General features: G+C 43.3%; 2 protein-coding genes across 2 annotated transcripts; one reads left to right on the top strand and one right to left on the bottom strand.

Moving 5' to 3' along the window:
• Positions 1 to 403: 403 nt before the first annotated feature.
• ATP5F1A (ATP synthase F1 subunit alpha) lies at positions 404 to 8183 on the bottom strand. The gene is made up of 12 exons (XM_072859990.1): positions 8025 to 8183; positions 6905 to 6983; positions 5625 to 5794; positions 4624 to 4797; positions 4383 to 4549; positions 4090 to 4238; positions 2981 to 3132; positions 2626 to 2850; positions 2413 to 2520; positions 1719 to 1863; positions 1348 to 1498; positions 404 to 614 (listed from the first exon to the last, which is right to left on the bottom strand). Exons 1-12 carry the CDS (start codon positions 8082 to 8084, stop codon positions 533 to 535), a joined length of 1662 nt encoding a protein of 553 aa, XP_072716091.1. The 5' UTR covers positions 8085 to 8183; the 3' UTR covers positions 404 to 532.
• A 1766-nt stretch (positions 8184 to 9949) lies between these two features.
• HAUS1 (HAUS augmin like complex subunit 1) lies at positions 9950 to 20742 on the top strand. The gene is made up of 9 exons (XM_072860432.1): positions 9950 to 10017; positions 11473 to 11647; positions 12250 to 12385; positions 13440 to 13574; positions 14540 to 14663; positions 15453 to 15518; positions 17288 to 17359; positions 19336 to 19383; positions 20438 to 20742. Exons 1-9 carry the CDS (start codon positions 9997 to 9999, stop codon positions 20519 to 20521), a joined length of 861 nt encoding a protein of 286 aa, XP_072716533.1. The 5' UTR covers positions 9950 to 9996; the 3' UTR covers positions 20522 to 20742.
• The last annotated feature ends 1758 nt before the right edge of the window (positions 20743 to 22500 follow it).

Here is a 22500-nt window from a genome sequence, read left to right as displayed (position 1 = left end):
TTCTGAAAGCCAGGCACCAGGATGGGTTAGACAGCAATTCTCAGAAACAATTCGTCCCAGTATCAGACTGTTAAAGAATACTGAGGTTCAGCTAGCCACCACCCACAACAAGACAGCCTCAACTGCTTCCCCAGTTGTATGCCTTTCCCACTTGTCAGGTGAAAAGGATAAAAACTGCAAGAGCAACCCTCAGCTCTGTCATGATGGGAACTGCAGTCTTAGCCACAGAATCCAACTGCTACCCCTGCTTGTTCTTGTGAGGGGAGTTTGACCCACTCAACAGTTGAGATGTCCCCTGATTCTTCAGAGTTCCTTTAGCAAGCGTGTGTCCAGGGGAATTTAACTCTGTGGTTTTAAAGGCACGTGTTGCTCAGGTAGCAATAATTTAGAACAGAATATACAAGCCTTTTTACATGGAAACTTTTATTCTCATTGAGATCTGTACATTCAAGTCACACATACTTTTAAGTCTTTGATGGACCTGGAGCACAGGATCACGACAACAGCCTGGTCTGTTTGAACAGTTAAGAGTTTATGCCTCAAAAGTAGCCAGGAAACTTGTGACTATTTCCTTCAACTTAGCTTCTGTCTGGTCAGAGATCTTTCCTTCGGTCCTGTTGAAAGAGTTTAGTTAAACTTCTGACACAGAAACAGACATATGGTCACTCCCCGACTAAGGCAAAGAAAAACTGTACAATGAACCTTCCAATTTCTAACAAAATTAGCAGACGAATTAACACATTTGTTTGATGCATGAAGCTATACCACTGAAACTAACATAACATCCCTTCTCCTCAAAAAGTTAGTCCTGTTTAAGAACTAAGGTTTGCCAACAAATACTTTCAAAATAGCTGTACGTAGCTGGAAAAGGCTCTATATTCTATAGAGCTATGCCTCAGCAATGGAAGACATGTGATTTGACTCACAACAAAACAAGCTAGTACCATTTTACAGGAGAGGGCTACAGAAATACTCAATTCCCCACAGTCCACACTCAGCAGCAGGGAAGGCAGTGAGCAGCACTTAATCCACAGTACCATAATAGCTTAAAGCTATCAAAAATATGGGAACTGACTAGATTAAGTAATTTTGGTATCAGATTAGAAGGGGTATTCAAGTAGGTTCATTTTAAGCATCAGCTGGATTTCCTAAGTAAAGACTGGAGACAAGAAGCTGAGCTCTGCATGTGCCAGGGCAGCAGGAAGGCTGATTAAACCTCCAGTTCTGGTACAGGCAGCTAAAGGCCTGATGTTCTAGGATACACTAAGTTAACAGTTCAGTGACCATTATCAGCACTCCAGCCATCAAGTCAATACCCTTGGGATGAAGTAAGATAAATCATCATACCTGATTGTGGAGAGGAGGGCCTGGTGCTGGCTCAGTACATGAGCTAGGAAAGCACTCTCAAACTTCGTGATTTTGCTGGGCTCCAGCTTGTCCAAGTGACCTCTTACACCAGCATAGATGACTGCAACCTGTTCCTCAATAGCCATGGGAACTGCATAAAAGAAAGCACTCATGCCATTGGTAACTCTTACAGCAGGACACATCAGTACTACAGAGTCCTTCTTTGAAGATCAACTGCACATATACAACATGGTTCAAATAAATCTACATTTACCATGTCCACAGAATGTCTTAACGCTGCCACAAAGACCAGCCTTGTTAGCACAAGAGACTAATGGGAAACGCAGACTTGTTACATCCAAGACACTCACCATACTGTCCTTGTTTGAGAAGCTCTGTCAGACGTACACCACGGTTCAGCAGCTGTTGTGTGGCAGCATCCAGATCAGACCCAAACTGAGCAAAGGCAGCTACTTCACGATACTGAGCCAATTCCAGCTTCATGGTACCTGCCACCTACAACACAAGATACAGGTCAGACTGAGTTTGACCAGTTTTTAAATGAGTCTAGTAGTTTGCAGGTTATCTTCAGCTGACAGTGGTCACAAGTCAGCTTTGCCTTGCATACCAGTCAAGTGAATCTCAAGATTCTGATGAAGATTATATGCATTTCTAAAAATCCCACCATCTGCTTGGCCTTTTAACACAAGCATGCTATTCCTCCCTAAAATGGGCACAGCTGATATTAAACCTAATTCCACATCTGGATTAAAAGTGTGGGGTTAAGAGAGCATTCTCTATTTCTAGTTAGATCAGTACCCAGTTCAGCATACTGAAACTTCATAGTCCTACGTATTTATGCAGATACTATTTTCCTTTCCCCCTGCCTTAACAGGCAAGAGAAATATCAGAGATCCCCAAAGTTTGTTCTTCTGTAATTTCATAATGCTAAGGAATCCAAAGCTTTGCTCCCTCCCTATTCACAACTCTAAAGAGTGAAATGGGTTGGAAAGCCTACACACTACTCATCTCTAGTGAGAGGAGGAGCAGCAGTTTCACGCTTACCTGCTTCATAGCCCTGGTCTGAGCAGCAGAACCTACACGGGACACAGACAGACCAACATTGATGGCTGGACGGATACCTTTGTAGAACAACTCAGTTTCCAAGAAGATCTGTAGGAGAAAATGGTTTTATTAGCTTGGTCAGAAGCCTGGAAGCCTCCTCAGAGACCCTCAGTAGTTACACAGAAGTACTGGCATGTGAAGAAGATGTCCTACCTGTCCATCAGTGATGGAGATGACATTGGTTGGAATGTAGGCAGACACATCCCCAGCCTGAGTTTCAATGACAGGCAAGGCAGTCAGAGAGCCACCTCCAAAGGAATCATTCATTTTGGCTGCTCTCTCCAGCAGCCGAGAGTGCAGGTAGAACACATCCCCTGGGTAGGCTTCACGACCAGGTGGACGACGCAGCAGCAGAGACATCTGACGATAGGCAACAGCCTGTGTGGTATAAAGAAAGCTCTCAGACTTCAGCAGCTCGTTTAAAATTTTGAATTTCTAAACCTGAGGTGATCTTACAGCTACAAACACCAATGCTAGACTATGAGGCCTATAAACAATGTTTACTGACCTGTTTGGATAAGTCATCATAGATGATTAATGCGTGTTTTCCATTGTCTCTGAAGTATTCCCCCATGGAGCAGCCTGAATAGGGAGCCAGATACTGAAGGGGTGCTGCATCAGATGCTGTGGCAGACACCACAATAGTGTACTTCATGGCATCTGGAAAGAATTGGAGACACACACCACAGTGTATTATCTCATCATGCTGTAATCAGCAAATACGATACACATGTAAAGTACTAGTTGCTGAAGCAAGCCCAGGCAGCATCACTACATTGTTACAGGAAAGAACACCGTACTAGATTAACATGTCTGTTAGCTCAAGAAGTTTCAATAGCAAGTTCATGGCAGCTAATGTCTGACACTTGCAAACTTCTTTCCCATGTAAAATGAAGTTTAAACTTTCACTAAGATACTCCTTGGTTCTAGAAGTAACTCAGCCTTAAAGTCTGTGATTTCCTGGCTTCTGCAAGGAAATACTACCCTTTGTTTCATAGTACCAAACAAATTATTGTCTTTATAAAATGGGTTTATTTTCCTGCTAGGTATGACTCTGCTTGACCAGCAGGCAAAAGGTAAGATGCCTGATCTCTTGCAAGCTCCATTACATATGCAGCCTTGGTCAATGAGATCACTGTTTCTGAAAAGCTGCTATCATTTAATCCCTTATGTTTGAGCTGTGAAGTCTATATTTTGGCAGTAAAGTCTCTCCACTAAACTTGCAACTGCCATTCACACTGACTTGCATACATATGAAACAAATGCCAAGTCCATAAATACCTGTAGACCATAGCTTGTCATCAGACCTGCCTAACTGCCAAGAGGAAGCTCTCTGAACTCTGCTAAAACAAACATGGAAGGTGACTTTTTCCAGAAGCAATTCAGCAGTTTTGGGGCCTCATACTAGTCTTCTAATGCAATGCAGCAAAAGAGGTTTTTTTCCCCCGTATACCTAGAAAGTTTTCTTGTCCAGAAAAGCAAGTAGTTCTCACATCTACTAAGAAAATAATTCTGTCCACACTCGCAGCTAGGAGAGTTCATAATAGTATTCAGCATTATAATGAGAACAGGATGTCACTATAGTTGCCAGACTCAACCATCTTCAAAAATCTGTACCTGCATCAGTGAGCCTCTTCACCAGCTGAGCAACAGTAGATCTCTTCTGGCCAATTGCAACATAGATACAGTACAGCTTCTTTTTCTCATCTGTCCCATCATTAAATCGTTTCTGGTTGATTATTGTGTCAATTGCAATTGAAGTTTTCCTGTGTAACACAGAGACTGGTAAGTTAAGCTGCCTACAGTTCTCCCAACTTCTACACAGTTCTGTGTTCAGCTTTGTACAGTGGAGCACACTGCACTCGTGTGTCTGTTTAATGAAACATTTTTAGGTTGGCCATTTAACTTACCCAGTCTGCCTGTCACCAATGATCAGCTCACGTTGGCCACGACCAATTGGCACCAAGCTGTCCACAGCCTTAATACCAGTCTGCATAGGTTCACGCACAGAGATTCTGGGAATGATCCCAGGGGCCTTTAAGCCAACTCTTCTACGCATCTTAGATTTGATAGGACCCTTAAAAGAGAGGAAAGAAACTGTTGCAGTCTGTATCACATAGATACAAGCAGAGGTAGTAAACAACTAGTTACCTTCCCATCAATGGGATTGCCCAGGGCATCTACAACGCGGCCCAGCAGCTCCTCCCCAACTGGAACATCCACAATGGCACCAGTCCTCTTCACAACATCCCCTTCCTTGATCAGTCGGTCATTACCAAACACGACAACACCAACATTGTCGGGCTCCAAATTCAAGGACATACCCTAGGACAAAGATCGCATTACCATGAGAAAACCCATGCCAACATTTACAAAATTTTGACAGTTTAATACCAATATGATTATTCTACAGTGTAGAACATCCAACATCATCTTATCTCAATGTTATTTGTAACAATAGTCAATGTTCTGCTTTAATGTACAATGCATGTATGTTCCCCCATACAGGTGAGAGAACCTGTCTTAGCCTTCAGCTTACTACATAATTAATTATACTTGCAGCGGTCTAGCATTAAGTCATTTATCTCTCTAAAACGAACAGAAAGGATAAGCAGGATTCATATACAACATTTGTCTCCTGCCTAGGAATTGGACAAGAGAAAAGCACTGGTGGCTGCTTCTCTGCCGAAGGCGAGTTAGGTCATTAAAAATACTGGAAGAGATGTTGCAGTACTCTTGGAACAGTCACCTTTTTAACTCTAGTCTACTCTTAGGACTATAAGAAGTCATCAAACTGCACACTGTATTGGAGCACAGAGACTATTATTCAACAGTAAACAGAAAAGCCAGCCTGAAACCAAAGAAAACAAAATCCAATGCCAGATTCATTCTTAATACTTCTTAGATGAAGACAGATAAAGCTCAAATGTTGGCCAAGAACCATATACTAATACTGAAAGCAAATTATTACAAATTCAAAGACTATTGGCTTTTTGTAGTATTATTTCAACTAGTTACTACACATTAAAGTTGCAATAAAGTCTGTAAAAGGTAACTCCATGGGTATGGGTAACTCCAAGCATAGTCTTAGATTCTTCTTAAAAAAGTCTTTCTATTTCTAGGCTAAACAAACTGCTTTAGTGAAAGCTTACTTTCAGTCCAGAAGAGAATTCAACCATTTCTTCTGCCTGGACATTTCTTAGGCCGTACACACGGGCAATACCATCACCAATCGAGAGCACACGGCCAGTCTCCTCAAGTTCAGCAGAGGTGTCAGCTCCCAAAATACGTTCCTCAAGAATAGAGGATACCTCAGCAGTGCCTGGAAAGAGAAGTTTCAAACCAGATTTTAGCACATTAAGGCACAGTATGAATTCAGTAAGCTTGTCTTGAATTCACAAGCCAAGGTACCCTTTCTCAGGTATGCCACAAGATCTAGCAAGCAACACTCTTCCCTACATATAATGCATAAGATAAATAACAGCTTCTGTATTCACAACCAATAAAAGCAGCCTCAACTCATCATGAGTCAGCTTCAATCAAAACATTGATGACTTTAGTTATCAATTTCCTTCAGTGTGTCCTACACTGTTAGCAATCTCTCCTCCTAGAAAGCAGTTAGATTAAATGGATTAGACACTTAGCTCAGAAAGAACAGACATGCTAGCTCCACTTGCAGAGCATTTACTTAGACAGGAGGCATCAAAATACCCTGTCAACTGATTTGTAATCCAAGGTCCCAATACATTTAAAGGAACTCAATACACCCAAGGAGGTAGTTGTTCAATGTAAGCTATAAAAATGTATTCTCCATCTTCCTCAAATTTGTTTGGCAGCATACCTCCAACAACTTTTTATTTCCTCGGCTAGGAAACAGTAAATAACACTGTAAAACTGTTATTTCCTAATAATACCTTTAATCACCCTAAACCACTTCAAAAATTGTACATGAACCACTACCAAAAATACAGCTATGCAATGCTGCTGCCTTCTCTAAACACAAAGATGCTGGCAGCAAAAAGGTTATACCCAAGGACACAAGGTCAAACCCAGGCAGGCCTGTGAAAGTCATCCGTTCCTTCATACTGTTACAAACAAGACAGGAAACTAGAATTTGAGACATTTTTTCAAGTAATTCTGCAGGAGTTGAAGACCGAATCGAATCCTCGTGAAGCAGGTAAGCTGTGTAAGCCAATAGACATGTGACCACTCCTTTGGTTTGGACATAATTTCAATAGTTATTAAAGTGAAGTCTCCTGAATGTGGCTGTGTGACAGATCGTTCACTGTTAAATACTGCCAGTACACAAATGTCCTCAAGTGTTTTGTCAGCTGACACACACACCCCTAACACTCCATATTCAAATTCCTTTTTATCTGACAGAGCAAGTTCTTAAACCACACTCTTATATGAAGACCTTTCTCAGACTCACCAGTTTTCTGAAAGCATGTTTTGGAGGCATGGATGTTTCTTGTAGCAACAAATGCTGCACCCAGGGTGTTTCTGGAAATCTAAAATAAGTAACTGTTTCAGTAATAGGAGAATTTCCTCAATCATTCAAAAAATCTTAAGAGATAACACACTGAAATTTTTCATCATAAGCTTATACGTTTAACATGTCCCAGTTTTGAGTTGAGCTCCACAGCACTCCGTTCACAAGTTGCAGTTATAAAAACAAGTCCAGCATTTTTAAGAAAGGACAGATGGTAAAGGAGATTGCTCTAAATTACTTGCTGGATTTTTCTGCATTGCAATGATGTCACCATCACAGCACTGCAGCAGCTCCCAAAGCAACCCCTCCTCTTGTTTGCCACCTTTGCGCTGAACATCAAAAGGCTGGGGCATAAAGAAATCAGTGCACCCCTCATGGTTCTGCACAAGGGAGAAATAAAATTGTGTTTTCTAAAGATTGGCCTTTCCAATAAACATCTAATTGCAGAATTTCTGAAGTATGGCTAGAACATACGTGATAGCAGAAACAACAACAAAAAAGTCTGTTGTAATGAATCAATTAAAAGGTTATAATCCTACATCCCAAGCAAAGCTCCCAATGCAGTCCCATGCAGCATCAATGCTATTTCTCTGAAAGCCTGGGCAGGCCTCTGCTCCGTTCACCTTCACAAGGGACACCGGCCGGGAATGTGTTCTGACAGATCTTCGCACCCTCCCTCTCCCCACAAACACGGGGAAATAAATGCCACCTGGCAAAGCCTCGCAGCTCAAATCCCTAACCCTGACTGGGATCCAGCAGCTTTCAGACATTAACCTGAACCACAGCAGTGCCAATCCGCACCTCCGGGTAAGGGCACGGCGTCTCCTAGACCACCAACCCTCAGGTGAGAGCACCCCCGCTCCTCAGGAGGGGGTCGGGCCCAGCTGTCACGCAGCACTGAGGTGAGCTCCCCTACGCACACCTCACCCCAGACTCCCGAGAGCTGAAGGCCGCGGCCCCTCAATGTCACCGCGGCCCCCAAGATGGCGGCGGCGTCCGTCCTTCCCCCCCCCTCCCCCCCACTAACTCGCTCGCTCCAGGGAGGAGAGGACGCGCTCACCAGGCCGGCCTGCCGCGGCAGGGAGCGGGCGAGGGCGGCAGCCACGCGGGCGGAGAGCATGGCGGCGGCGGCGGACGGCGGCTCCTCCGGACAAGACTGAAGCAGATGGGAGGCAGCGGCCGGCCCCGCGCTCTCTCCACAAAATGGCGGCGGCCCGCTCCTCCCCTTTTGGCGGCGAGGCCACGCCCACGGGGCGGGGCGCAGACCGGAAGTGTTTCCCTCGCCGCCACCGTCCCCCTCAGGCGTCGTGGCGCCTCCCGCCTCCCTGCACGTCTGAGCGATGAGGGAGTATATAGATATATACAAAATAATAAAAAAAACTGAAAGGGGGCTTTTAGAAAAATGCCCCGTTGCGGCAGGTGCCCTTGAAATGGCCATCGGCGGGCGGAAGGGGCGGGGGCTGGGGGCATGAGGTGGGCATGGGTCGGTGTGAGGCGTAGGAGGCTGGGTTGTGAGTGCTGTGGGGTAGTGGCATAGGGTAGGGGCGCGGGGCAGGAGTGTGAGGGGCTGTGAGGCAGAGGGCGGTGGTGTGGGGCAGGGGGTAGTTGGGGGGTGTCTCCCCTTTTCTGGGAGCTGCGGGTGCTCGTGCTCCTGGCTGTTCTGTCTGGTAGCAGCTGCTGGTGGCAGAAGAAAAGTGTGGTAGAGGAGCGCTGGCATCTCGCCCATGCTCTGGAAACGGGGGTAAAAGGGACGTGATGCGCAGTGCCGTGTTGGTTTTCTTACTATTACTACAGAGGAGCTTAAATTTTTTAGCCAGTCTGCTCATAATAAGTGAAACTTGACAGCTGGCCTCACAGGCGCCATCAGAGGTGACGGTGACAGGATAGCAGTGTTGCAAGCTGAGGAGAACCTCACTGCAAGAGGCGGTCGTGCTTATGGCGTGCGGGGCTCTCTCCCTTGTCGTGATCCATCTACCAAGGCCTAATCCTGTCGGGACAGCGCACTTTGCAACCAGTACCGTATGTGAAACGTAGGATTTAGTCTGCCGGGGAGAAAGTGGCGAAACTCGGGCAGGCAGAGTGTGATGGCGTTCCTGTGGTAATCCAGAGAGGTTAGTAAAGCACAGGTCCCAGCAGGCCTTTCTGGGAATTAAAAAGGTTAAGTGAAAAATCCTCAACCATTTTGGCATGTGTTGTATCAACTGTGATGCTTCAGCAATGTTTCTCATGCTGATCGTTTCAGTGATCACTTCAAATTCTGTAAAACCGCCTGAGAAAACCCACATTGATTTAAATAACCTTGTGCATTTGCACTTTTTCTGTATTGCTAAAGAAAGGTGGTTCCTTGATAATTGTTTAAAGGGCTTGACTCGGAAGATGTGTTTTTATGGCATATTTTCTAATAAGGAGCACAGCTTTTATATGAATTTATGTAAGCTGTGATATACAAGCTATTCAAATTTCAATTTTTGCCCTTTAACTTAAAATACGATTTATGCCTTTTTGATGAAGGGTTTTATATGCCTTTATTTGTAATTTGCCTTGTGATATACATGAAACATACGGTTCCATCAAAAAAACAAAATCGCGTCAAAATCAAAAACAATTATTCAGGACTATTTTCTTAAAAGTATTGGGTATATATACTTATTCTTAAAAGTATTGGGTATAATTCTTTCAAAACATTTAGAACATTTAAATCCACTTTAGTAAAAGCATTCATTGCAGCTAGCGAATTGAACTGATTTTTAATTATTTTTTCTGTGTTTCAAGAATTTAAAACTGGGAAACGGCTGGGTCCTGCTGGGCTGGGTCCTGCTGGGCTGGGTCCTGCTGGGCTGGGTCCTGCTGGGCTGGGTCCTGCTGGGCTGGGTCCTGCTGGGCTGGGTCCTGCTGGGCTGGGTCCTGCTGGGCTGGGTGAGCTCGCCCAGCCCCACGCACCCCGCCGAACTACAAGTCCCATCAGGCGCCGCAGCTGCGCGCGGGGGAAGCCGGGGCGGAGGCGGGAGGCCGAGGCGGCGGAGGAGGCCGCCATGGAGGAGAAGCTCCAGCGGGTAACGGTGGGGCCGGGCCGCGGCTCTCACGGAGCGGGGTTTCCGCAGGTGGAGGTGGCCCCGTCCTCTGGCTGTCCCTCATCCGCCCGGGGGCTTCTCCCTGCTGGCCCGGGCCAGGGCCCGATGGGGGGCAGTGGGTGGGGCGGGTGCTATGCTCCTGGGGCGGGCTGCGGGCGCCGGGGAAGGTACCGGCGCGTTATCGGAGCCCTCGTCCTGTTCTCCTGAGAGCGTCTCTTTCAGTCCTTACAGGCGAGGCACTGGAGCGGTTGCGCTGAAGGTTTTGCTGGGCCCTGGCAGTTATCCTTCTGCTTGGCTGGTGCTGGGACGTGCGCGGTTTAAGAGTAGAAACGAGCCCGTGCCGTTTCCTTGCCCCTTTAACGTCGGTGGACAGGCAAGACGTGGTCGCTGGGTGGGTTTTGCAGCAGTGAAGTCTGTGTTCACCGACTTCATCCTCTGCTGCCTACTAGGTAACAGCCCGAGCTCGCTGACCTTTAAGTATAAGCTCACAGCTGGTTTAAAATGCTAGGTTATGAAGATCTCGGGTGCCTGAAGTTTTTGCATTTCAAATCATTGTTCCTACAGAAAGTGGCAGAAAGATGCAATTCATCCTTTGATTGTGAGCTCGGCATTTTTGCAGTACTAGAGTTTTCATCTACGTACAGCTAGTGCTGTTTCCTTCTAAGGGCTTGATGGTTTTCTCCCCAGCATAGTTCAGGGTGATGTTTGCTGTGTGCAGTGTATGTAGCTGAGATGCTGGTATGGTAGAAGCATAAAGAAGGACATGCTAGCAAGAAACGTCTTTTTAAGTTATAAGGCTGGATCCTGTTCCATCATCAGGCTGCTTAGATAGCCTTAGACAAGAATGTGTTACCTCAGTGGTGACCTTCCATGTCTTCAATTATTACCAGTCATAATCCAGTCTTTCAGTGCCACCTGCAAGCACTGTGTTGCGCTCTCTCCCATTTCTGACCTTCTTTTCAGTGGTATAAATTGTGCTCTGCAGGGCTTCTGCCTGCACATTGTAGTAACTCTTTCTCCCCTGTTAGCCCATAGAGACTGTTTCCAGTGATAATGGTTTGGGCAGTTTTATCCCACGCTGCTTTAATGCAGTTTTTACCAGCTGCCCAACTATCCATTTAACATCTCTTGGATCATTAGCGTGTCTGTAGCAAACAGGTCGTGTGAATAAAAAGATAAAATTTTATCACCTGGAGATAAGCAGGTGTCCAGGGAAATTAGGGAGATGAAAAGGGAAATGGTTTTCTAAACTACGGAGGGTGTTTGAAGAAGAAACAAAGGAAGTAATCTCCCCTTTTTCCACCCATGCCTTGACTGATATAGTAGGAGTTATTCTTCAGGAACGCAGAGCTTGTAGCACTTTGTTTCTCACATCTATCAGCTATTTTCTGTTGTTTCACTTGACCGTTTACTCTTTTTGTTTCCCTTCTCTGTCAGGTTACTTTATGGCTAAAGAAAATATACGGGGATCAGCCTATTCCACAGTACGAAGTGAATGCAACGACAGTTGATATCCTGTATGAGCTTGCAGAATGCAATGAAGCCAGAGACAGGGATGTTTCTTTGCTGATAGAGGACACGAAGCAGAGGGCAACACAATATGAAGAAGAAGGTGAGTTTGAAGCTCCACTTCTCAGTTTCATTGAAGTTAGTTTTTCTTAGTGACCCTGAAGATTGTCTTTGTTAAAATCTTATGAACAAATATATATATGAATAAATATATATATATAATTGAAACGAACTCAGCTTTTGTTCTGGTACAGCTTTTACTGCAATGCATCCCATGCTTTCCTTTCAGCAAAACTTATGGTGACATAAGGTTGGTCGAGAGCAATTTTTTAAGCTGTCTTGAGCAGGCTGTAAATATGGACAAGCAGATTAATTGCTAAAACCTCCTAGCCTGCTGGGCTGAGTAGCACAGCATTGAAATATTGGCTGGATAGACAGAGAAGCAACCCTACAGCTGATTTAAGAGTTTGAGCTGGTGCTAATCCACTGTTAAGGAAAGCACTTGAGGACTCTGAAACAACAGTGAGGTGATTAAGTTATGCTCAAGCTGTCTAGAGTGATAATGTGGGTTTTTTGGAGCAAGTGACTGGTTCAGGGGACCATAATACATTTTTAACACACATGTTAAAAGAGAGAGTCCTATCTAGGCCTTAAAAGAACAGTAATATAAAAAAATTACTATTTTGAGTTGTATTTGTTTTCCAGCTAACTATCTACAGGGCCTTCTTGCAGAAAGCCTGGATCTTTCCCTATCCAGTCTGTCCAGTGAAGGCATTGGCTACTTCAATGTCCTGGTAAACAGCGCAATGACACTTGAAACAAAGGACACTTCTCTTGCCAGGTAATTCTTTCCACTGTGCATCAGTGGGAATGTGCTGTTTCCCTCTGAATGTCATGGTCTGTGCTGTTTCCCTCTGGTTTTTCAATTCAACAGTTTCAAACTTGACTTTCACACCAGGAATCTTACTTGTCCAGCTTCTTTTGCACCCCATGGGCAGCTTTGGAGGACACAGAAACTTAGCACAAAGCTCTGACTCTTGATTATCCCAGCAAAGGAAGTCTCTGAAGCGTGAGAGGTGCCTTGGCCACAGTTAAATCCCTCTTTTGCCCCTGCTTTTGTGGTCAGTGGCTGCAGGATGCTGCCGCTCAGGCTGTTGTGCCAGGTAGCACAAGCTAGAGCAGCTTTCATACTGCTTAGGCAAGGACTGGGGAACTGTAACTGGTCTTTCAGCCTCAGCTCCTCTGTCTTCCCTCCCTTACCTGGTTAATGTAAGGAGGTTTCCTTAGCTGCAGAGAAATGGCTGTTAGTCTTCCTGGGCCCCTCCCCCTAGCCTGGCCTTGACCCATAACACAGCAGGTTTGTGCTGAGTATTGGCAGTAAGGAAGGGGCAAAATCTGCCTTGGAATCCAATTTTTGTGTGATGTTCAGGAGGCTTAGCTCTTGCAGCTCTTCTCCTGAGCTGGAGGGGCAAGCAGCTTTGAACCATTTGGGAAGAGGAAGAGACTGAAATTCTGCTGGGCATCTTGGGGATGTGCATTTTCAGGGACTGAATATAGTTTCTCTCAAAGGCAATTTGGCAAGCCAGGAATGGAGCATGTGATCATGTCAAACCCAGTGGTTATATTTACTAGAGTGCCAGGTCTTGTTCACTTCCTCCTGCTGAGATTGCTGGGCCATTTCCCTTTCCAGGTGAAATCTTTGTTAGTTAAGGGAAGCAAATACCCTTAGTGACTTATTTTACTTTTGTCCTCTAAAATAGCTGGCAGTTATCTGATGTATCCTAATATGAGAACAAAAAAAAAGTCATTTGTGGGAATTGTGGAGAAAATAATAATTCTGAGTTTCAGAAGAGCTGATTCCTGAGCATTCCTACTGAATCTCTCTCTTTCACCAGCTGCTTCTGTGCCATCAATGATATGATCTCGGAGCTGTTTGAAACAGAATCAAAAACCAGAGAAATGGAATGGGAATTGACCAACACTAGGAAAAAACTAACTGCAGTGCTGATGCTGGAAAAGCGGTTAGAGGAGTGAGTAATGGATGAGAAAAGGGAAAGATGTAAGCAATACTGCTGATCCCTGCTATGTGGAACATTGGTTGTGAAAACTAACAAGGATAACTGAATTCCCGGGATATTGACACATCCCTAATTCACAATATTTGGAAGTATCTATCAAAAGCCATGTGCTATGGACACATTCAGTAATCAAAAGAGATTTGGGGTACCATCAGACCCATTATTTTAAACCAAAAATTGTCTACAAGCAGTTTTCAGATATGGGCTGGCATGTTCCACCAGTTGCCTTTGTCTGAGGTTGAAGGCAAACCTGATTTTCTTGCCACATTTTGCATGGGCTCTGTAGTCAGAGTGAAGGAGCCAGGCAAAACAGAAACCATTCCCAGGTAAGAATTTCCTTTAACCAATGTGTGGGAGACTTAAAAAAAAAAAAAAATGTATCAAGTCCATTCCCTAGAGGATGTAATCTGAAGTGCTTTGCCAAGCATAGCAGGATCAGCCTCTGCCTCAAGTGGGGATTGGCCCAGATGATCTCCACAGCCCCCTTCCAGACTAATTATTTTCTGTTTTTTTGTCTTTTAAAGTAGTAATTGTGGCACTGCTTGTAGCAAAGATACCAGACCTTTGTGCTTTCTGCAGGTTTGCCATGCCCCCTCTCTGTGATCTTAAGTTTAGCTTGCGTAACAGGTCTCTAACTGAATTAGGGAATTATGCAGAAGACTATTACTCTTTGCTTTTATGCAGATGGATTTCCCCTTGGCCTCTCTTTATTCCCTGGCCTTTGGGACTCTGGATGTAACAGCTGTGGATCTTTCCACTGGGAAATCTCACAGGGAAATGCAAGTTTTTCTCCATTCTCTCCCTTCTCATGTTGGTTGTATTACAGGGTTTAGCTTGAGCATAGATAATGAAGCAGTATTTGTATACTGGTATCTCTTTGAATATAAAAGTTTGTTACTTTTTGTAATTTTTTTCAGGGATATTAAAAAAACAGAGGCACTTCTTGAAATCAAAAAGGCCAAAGCTGATGGACGATCGCAGAACCTGAAGTTCCTGAAAGATAAATCTGATGATTTAAAAATCAGGATCAAGGCTGCTGAGGTAGATGGAAGGAATTTTCTAACAAGGCGTTGTGATGGGATGGCACAGTCATGGTTGGTTGGGCCCAAAATTGTAGTAATAGAGACATCCCAGGAGCTTCCTAAACTCCAGGACTGAGGACTCTTGGGCTAACAGGACAACATGTTACTACACTTCAGTTGTTCCTGCTGTATTCATGGTCTCTCCCCAGGACGTCCTATGACAAATGCAAGGACACTTTCTCTTCTTTCACTGAGAACTGTATTAGCTCAGACTACCTTGTGCTTATTGTGAGGTACTGTCATATAAGAGTACAGACAGCTACCAGTAGAGCAGCTGTCACTGAGGTAAATTGTGTATCAAAATTCTGAATATAGCCATTTTTTAACTTAATGAATTATTAAACACAGAAGGCAGAAGTTGTACTGTCTTCTCCTTCACCTTTCCTACATGATGAAGGACACATGAATACTTTATTTAACACTTGGATGCTGTCTGGTACCTTGACGAATATGAGATGGAAAATGTTGTATTAGAGTTGGTGACATTTTACTGAGAAGCCTCTTCCCAGCCTTGCCATGTGCTCTTCTCCCAGTAGTTTTCTGGAAAGACTTGTTATTCTTGATACAAATTTTAGTAGCAACTGATTTCATATACCAGCTATAGCTGTGGTTCAAATAGCACATGTTTCTGTTGACAAACTGCATTCTTGTTTGCCTCTTTAGATCAAAACCCGAGGAAATAGTAAAATCTTTCTCCTCCCTGTTATATTTTGTGGTCAGTTATGAATGAACTCTCTCCTGTTTGTAGGAGCAGCTTGCTGCCACAGGGTTAGACCAATTGCTGACACACAAGTCACTTGTGAGCCTGTCTGAGGTAGGTCTTTTGGTACAAGATGGATGTTTCTACAGTGCTACAGACCAGGCTTGTTTGTTGGGTGGTTTCAGGAAATGTAGTTTGCTATTTAGTTGCCTGAACAAATATTAATGATAAAAAGAAGCACAAATAAAAATCCCGTAGATGGATATCTCTGAACTGGGGTATGTTCAATGGGTTTGTCTCTCCTAGAAACTGAGAAGCACCTATGGGTGCTGAAGTGGTACCTTTTCTTCAGGGTTAGATGTGGACTTGTTCTGGACTTGGGAAGAAGCTTTCCTTCTGGACTGATTGAGGGGGACAATTGGAATCTTTGTTGCCTTTTGTTTTTCCCTCTCTTCTCTTTCTGCCTCTCTCTGTAACTGGGAATATAGCCTACTAGAGAATTTCCATGGAATAAATTCCCTGCCACTGAAAGAAAATTGGCAGCCCTTGATCTGCCCCCTCTCTCTGTGATCCATGTTGTAAAGAGAGTGGATATTCTGTGAACTATATCCTGTTACATGGCTGCCTGTGTATTGCAATTACTAAATAGAATCACCTGGGTCATTCTTTCTAGTTTGTGTGAAATAAACCTGCTTTGAAACACTTCTGAGCAAAGGCGGGAGGTCAAGTGCAACCTAAATTCTGAACCACTGTGTGCTTTTTTTCCTTTTGTCTTTAAATATAACCTTTTTCAGCTATATTATAAGCCCAGCGGGATAATTTGTTAAAGGAAAAAGCTCATTTCTGGAGTTAATAGCTATAGATTCTCCAGCTTTGTGCTGAAGCATTTGTACACATGTAACATATATTTGTGGTGTTCTGTCTGCACTCACCACACTTTAATGTTATTTGCTATTACTGTAATGAGAACTTAGTTTTTCTCCCCATTTCTTTTGCTAGCTTTTCCTGCATGTTAGTTAAGTTGAACAATGAAAATAGGTTTCCTGATTTTTATGTTGTCGTTCTCGTGAACCAGCACTGGGTGGCAGTGTTTACATTGCACAGTGTTTCAGAAGCGTATTAACCAGAAATCATTTGTGTTGGAATTTTACATACAAAAAGTCATAGGCAATTTTCTAGACTTGTCATCTTCTGGAACCTGAGCATAAGGGCAGGTTTGACTCCCTGACACTTCTATATCTGCTTTGCCAAGAGCTCAGTGAATTGGGCAGCACAAATAGCTTTATCTTTGGAGTGCAATTTTTTTTTACTTTAAGTTGATTATTTGAAAAGAGTTGAGGACTGTGGAAGGTGCTCAATTTTCAGCCCCAAAGAGACATTATTTTCCCTTGTTAATAGAATAAGCAAAGCAGTGCTAGTGTAAGGGGAGTCTTTTTGCTGCTGCATGTGCAAAACTGTTTTCACACAGAAGCCGTAGGCATGAGAATGCATCCCCTTCCCTTGGGGCTCAGTTCTCTCTCTGGCCTACAGTGAGGTTGACAGTGAAAGTCCTCTGTCTGGTAGATTCTCATTTGAAATCCCCTCTCCTTTCAGGGAGGTGAGATCAGGTGGTTATACTGTAAGAAAAGATATCTGAAGATGTCTTCAGAACGAAGGAAAATTAATTGGTACCTCTGTGTAAAATTTGAACTGGGTTTTACTGACTTATAACTAAATGAATAGCAGATCTTTAGTTTTCAATGGGTTTTAAGAAGCATTATGAAAGCTCTCACCAACATCTGTGAATTCTGAAATGCTGTAGATAATTGTGGATCTATTTCATTGATTTACATCACTTCTACAAGTAAGACTATAGAATATAATCTGCCTTGCTCTCTTTACAGAAACTGGCTGGACTGCAGGAAGAAATTGTGCCTTTGAAGAAGAAACTGGAGTCCTACCTAGATTTAACTCCTGTAATTATTTTTTCCACTGTTCTATTGTATTTGCCATCAGATTAATTTTAATGGACATCAGAACATAAAGGATATTGTTGTGATGGTTTCAGTGGACAGGTAGATGTCCTACAGATCTATTAATGGTGTAAACAGAAGACTTTACTTAAACAGAAGGCTATCTATTTATTAATCAAAGCCAAGAAATTAAGTATGCTTACCAGGCAAACTTAATTCTAACAAAATGCACAGATTTGCTGAGTGAGCTCAGTATCAAGGTGAATTAGCTAGAAATTAGACAAAGAAATGTGGAAAAAATATAACTCCTTAGTATAACACTTTTTGAGATTTACCAATATATTAGCTATACATGTCATCAGGCTGTCAATATGGTGGACACAGTACATTGTGCAGAGGTTGGAGCTCTGAGCAAGATTAATAATTATGAAGAAATAGTCAAATGTAGGCGTTGTCCCCTAAACAAGTACTCTAGCTTGTGTGAATACTGGCTGCTCCATCATTTTCTTTGATTTCTCTTGAGGGTGCTGGGTACTCAGCTCTCTGAAAACGCAGGTTTCTCATTTAGGTGACTAAATTGCAGTTTTGAAAGCCCCTGTCTGCTTATCTTTTCTTCATTTTATATTTTGGCTCTTGTCACTATTGGTCCCTGTGCTAGGAGTTACTATCAGACTGCTGTGGGAAGCACCTATTATAAAAAGGATTTTACTCTTTTCAAATTAGAATGCTCATTACAAAAGACTGTTTCAGTTAAGGGTAATTTTGTGAACAACTTTATAGTGGCTTAAAGAAGTCATGGGTAAACAGGGCTTTAGACCATGCAGCAGAAGGCCTTGGCTTTGTGTGATGTCTGTACATCACCACCTGTGATATTTGGGACCACTAAACCCAAGTATTTCCAATCTCCTTTGGAAGATTGACATTGCTTTTACAGATAAGTATTAAGGACTTTTATCTTTGTCATTCAGGGTAGGAGGAGCAAAAACTGGAGCGAATAGTTGAATGAGTTTTGGTTTGATTAAATACAATTGTGACTGTCTAGCTTACAGTCTTGTATTTGAGTTGCCTGATATGGCCCCTGTTACCTCCTCATCTGAGCACCCCACAGCCTTTAATGGAGCTAACCTCAGACCTTTCTGTGTAAGAGGTGAAAAGGATTTATTTCGGTTCTTATAGATGGGGCATAGAGGTCCAGAGAAACAGAGAGACTTGTCCAAAATCACATAGAAACTCTGCGATTAATCATGTCTCTTGTATTATGAACTGAACTAGGGACCTGTCTGCTGGGCCATGCTTCTCTCTTCACCTCTTAGCCCCTCCATTGAATTCCTGCCTCTCAACACATCTCCCTCATACAACTACTGCTGTCTCCCTCCTAGAAGAAAAGGATGAAGGGAGAGGGTGGGACTGCTTCTCTTTTAAATTCATCTTGCTCCAAGAGGCAGCTGCCTCTTTTCCTCAAGTGAAACAGGATGTTCAAATTGGACAGCACTATACCAGCTACTAGGAAGAAAATTAACTCTATCCCAGCTGAAACCAGGACAATTAGGTTGTCCAATTTCCACCTCCCTCCCATCTTGCTGTCAGTGGAGACGGGGAGAGCCCCGGTGCCTCACTTCTGGTGTAGGCAGAAGGAGGGAGGAAGGTGTTTATCCTTGCAAGCTTATTGTGCTTTGGAAAATTCACGCACAGATATGTTTAAAATCCAGTTCCTTGATTGCTAGGTTTGGAAAATTGCTAAACTTGGGGTTTTTTAGACTTTAGGCCATACCAAACTTTTGAAAAATATGTGATTGCCCAAACCAAACTGATACTAGGCTTTTTAATGTCAGTACCTTTTGCATGTGAAGAGTGTACACAAAACTGATTTTCATTATCCCTGAATTCCCCTGTAGCACATCATTAGACTCTTGCAGTGATTGCAGGGACTCTGTGTTTCCAGCTGAAATATTGATTTTTATGCCATTTTCTCTCATTAGAATCCTTTCCTTGCACAAGTGAAGATTGAAGAAGTAAAACGAGAACTGGTAAGAGGTGTTTTTTTTATCTTTCACAGAGATTTAAATGAGTGCTGTTGTTCCAAAACAAGCTATATCTATTAATTGGTTGTGGATTTATCTACTTCAGAATGTAGTCTTAATGATCTCTGCAGGGAACTTGTGCTCTGGTAAGGCAGAAGCTGTGCATATTGGTAGGAGGAGCTGGTAGAGGAATTATACCTAAGCTACAAAGGCAGTTGGGCATAATGGTATCAGTGGGGATTAGGTATCTATATCCCTCTGGATTTTGTCTGCTTCACCTGTCAGAATGTTTATTCACTTGGCTGTGTTGCAGCTTACTGGTCTCACAAACTTCCTTGCTGCTCCTGAACTCTGAGGGCTCTGGGGCCCATATTTTATTTAACAGCTGCCTTGTAGACTGCAATGGGGGTCTTCCCCTATAGCATAATGCCCACTTAATCCATGCCTGTGTAATCTGCAGGTATGGTTGTTGGGCAACATTCATGTAAAGCTGTTTGGGAAGTTCATACATAGCTTTCCTGAGTGAGCTGGGCCACATTTGAGCATAAAACCCGTCTTTATTTCTTTGGGCCACAGTCTGCTTGCTCACAGATAAAGCACAAGGTATTCAGTGATAAGCCTTAAAGCTGTGATCAAAAATCACAGTTATCTGAGAATATTTTGTACATTTTCAGATGGGACTGCTCAGGTTGGTAAGCCACTTGTTGTTGATGCAGAAATACAAGCTCACCTTACCAGCCTGAGGCTTTTATCAGGTCAGAATACTCACCTCTGGAGTGTACCTGTTGAGCTTGAAGGTGTCTAATATCACACTGGGGCACAGTATAAAGGCAACTGAGCTTGTTTAGCCCTTCATTTGACAACTGCATAGACAACTACATAGACAACTACAGAGAAATAAATCTCCGTTTGAAGCAGTGACACCTTCCGGTTCAATACTTGGGTTAATAAGTGCCAATAATATCCCAAGGTTTGATCATTGTAGATATGTTTGTCTAACAAGAATGTAAGAAAACTGCTTCATGGTCACTTGATTCCTCTTGGTTTTCTCTCACTCTAGGATGTCTTGGAGGCAGAGTTCTCAAAGGAGATGGATATGTTGACTCTTGAGATGCCAGAGCCCAGCAAACTCCAGTTCACCTGAAGTGGCCTCCGTGGAAGAAGATTTCCCTTCTATTGTCTATTTATTTGCACTAGTAAAACATTTTGGAATTCTTACTGTACTTCTGCAGCTTTCTGCCTTACTTTTCTTGCTGTTGGATGGCACACTTGTGACCTTCCAGCAAGCATGCTCATTTTTAGGCGTTCATGTAGCCTTGCATTTGTAAACATCACCTATTTTTCATAAAATAACCTCCAAACTTACTATTTTCTTTATCAGTTCTTTTTCCATATGCGACACACACCTGTAACTGGCCTCCAGATGGCACCTTCACCAGGAGATGTCCCTGTCAGGATTTGGTTGACTGTTACCACTTAGAACTGAACTGATCAGGGAGTCTGGTTTTCTTCTTTTTCCCTGTCTGGGCTCTGGATTGTGCTTTTTCCTGGAGTCCTCTCTTTGGTGGTGCAAGTACAGTGATGACAGACTCTCTTTACATCTACTAGAGCATTGGCTTTTGCTCCCTTGTTTTGTTTTCTTTCGTCATTTCAGGGTTGGGGACACAAAATTTTTTTTACCACTCATAGCATGTCTGATGTTTACCAAGTTTGTGAAGACGAGTTCTAGACTTGTGCCTGGTGTGCTTCTTAGTTTGCGCATTTTCTTTAAACAGAAGTGAACAGTTAAATTTCTCCTTAATGTCTTCAGCAGGGATTTGATTTGTTAATCAAAGTGAACGATACGGAAATTGTGACTGAAGGCTCAGAGTAGTAGTTCCCATTGCCTTCTAAAGCCCTGCAGCATCTGAGGCAGCCCACAAAGGGGATCTTCTTGCGTGTGTGATGGCTGCTTTCATGGAAACAGGTTGAGCTCTGACTTCTTTCACACAGTTCATAGTACTGGCTTCACAGATCAGCAAATTGTACTGCTCACACAGGTAAGAGCTGAGATGAGATGTAGCAGCATCAGCCTCCTAAGGTTCTGTCGCTTCATTGTCATCTGAGAAAATGGGAGCCCATGGTACTAACCTGTAAGGTTTGCCCATGTTCAAGGCTTTGAGAGATAGCAGTCTACTGTTGACTACTTGATGTTTCTCCTTACATTATAAATAGAGCTAAGCAAATGAAAGTAGATAAATAACTTTATGGATAGTGAACTGATAGCTTTAAAAACAAAAAAGGGCTTTATAGTAAGACCATTCGAGGTCTGAAAATACATGGATATTTTTGCAGAACCACTGTGGAATGTGATCACTTTGAAGCTAGATTGCCCTTTCCAATTCTACCTCAAATGTCATCTTCCAAAAGGGTACCCAGAGCCCTCCTCTTATTTCCATGCCACCACCACACTGACCTTAAACACCCCAGCTTTTAACAGTCATTTTGTTCTAAAGCCAAAAATCCGAAAATCTCCTGTGGATGGGGAAAAATAAAAATCTAGAAATAGTAGCAGCACCGAAGGACATGGAGCATGGACTCGGGCCTGTTCGTGCTGGGCAGCATCCAGATAAATAGCAGTGGTGCTCTCAGTGACAATTTGTAGCTACATCTGTTTGCAATTAGAGTTGCAAAAGGTTATGGTAATGATTTAGCATGGTGTGCCCGTCCCCAGGAGCTGTTACTTCACTGCAGAAATTGATTTCACTGATCTGCAGGAAGAGAGATTACTTGTGTTGCTTCATGTCCTCCCTTGAAGCAATAGGATCACCAGAACTGTATCTGATTATGCTTAAGGTGTAGCTCTGATTTCTAAGAAGCTGCAAGCTCAGAATGACACTGATGTTGGTAAAGTGCCACAGTCTCCTCACCTTGTGACCTTTTCACCTCGTTTCTTTCACTGTGATGGGGAAGAACCGAAGGATGTTCAGAGAGCCACTGCTCGTGGGAATCTTTGGCCTCATCTTCTATATGCCGGAGGGAGTTAGATCATAGAATCATTTAGGTTGGAAAAGACTCTTAAGGTCATCAAATCCAACCATTAACCTAGCACTGCCAAGTCCACCACTACACCATGTCCCTAAG

Source organism: Ciconia boyciana, chromosome 4 (genome assembly GCF_034638445.1).
Source record: "Ciconia boyciana chromosome 4, ASM3463844v1, whole genome shotgun sequence".
Lineage (NCBI taxonomy): Eukaryota > Metazoa > Chordata > Aves > Ciconiiformes > Ciconiidae > Ciconia > Ciconia boyciana.
Note: the sequence above shows the minus strand (reverse complement) of the source record. Positions and strands in the feature narration are given on the sequence as shown.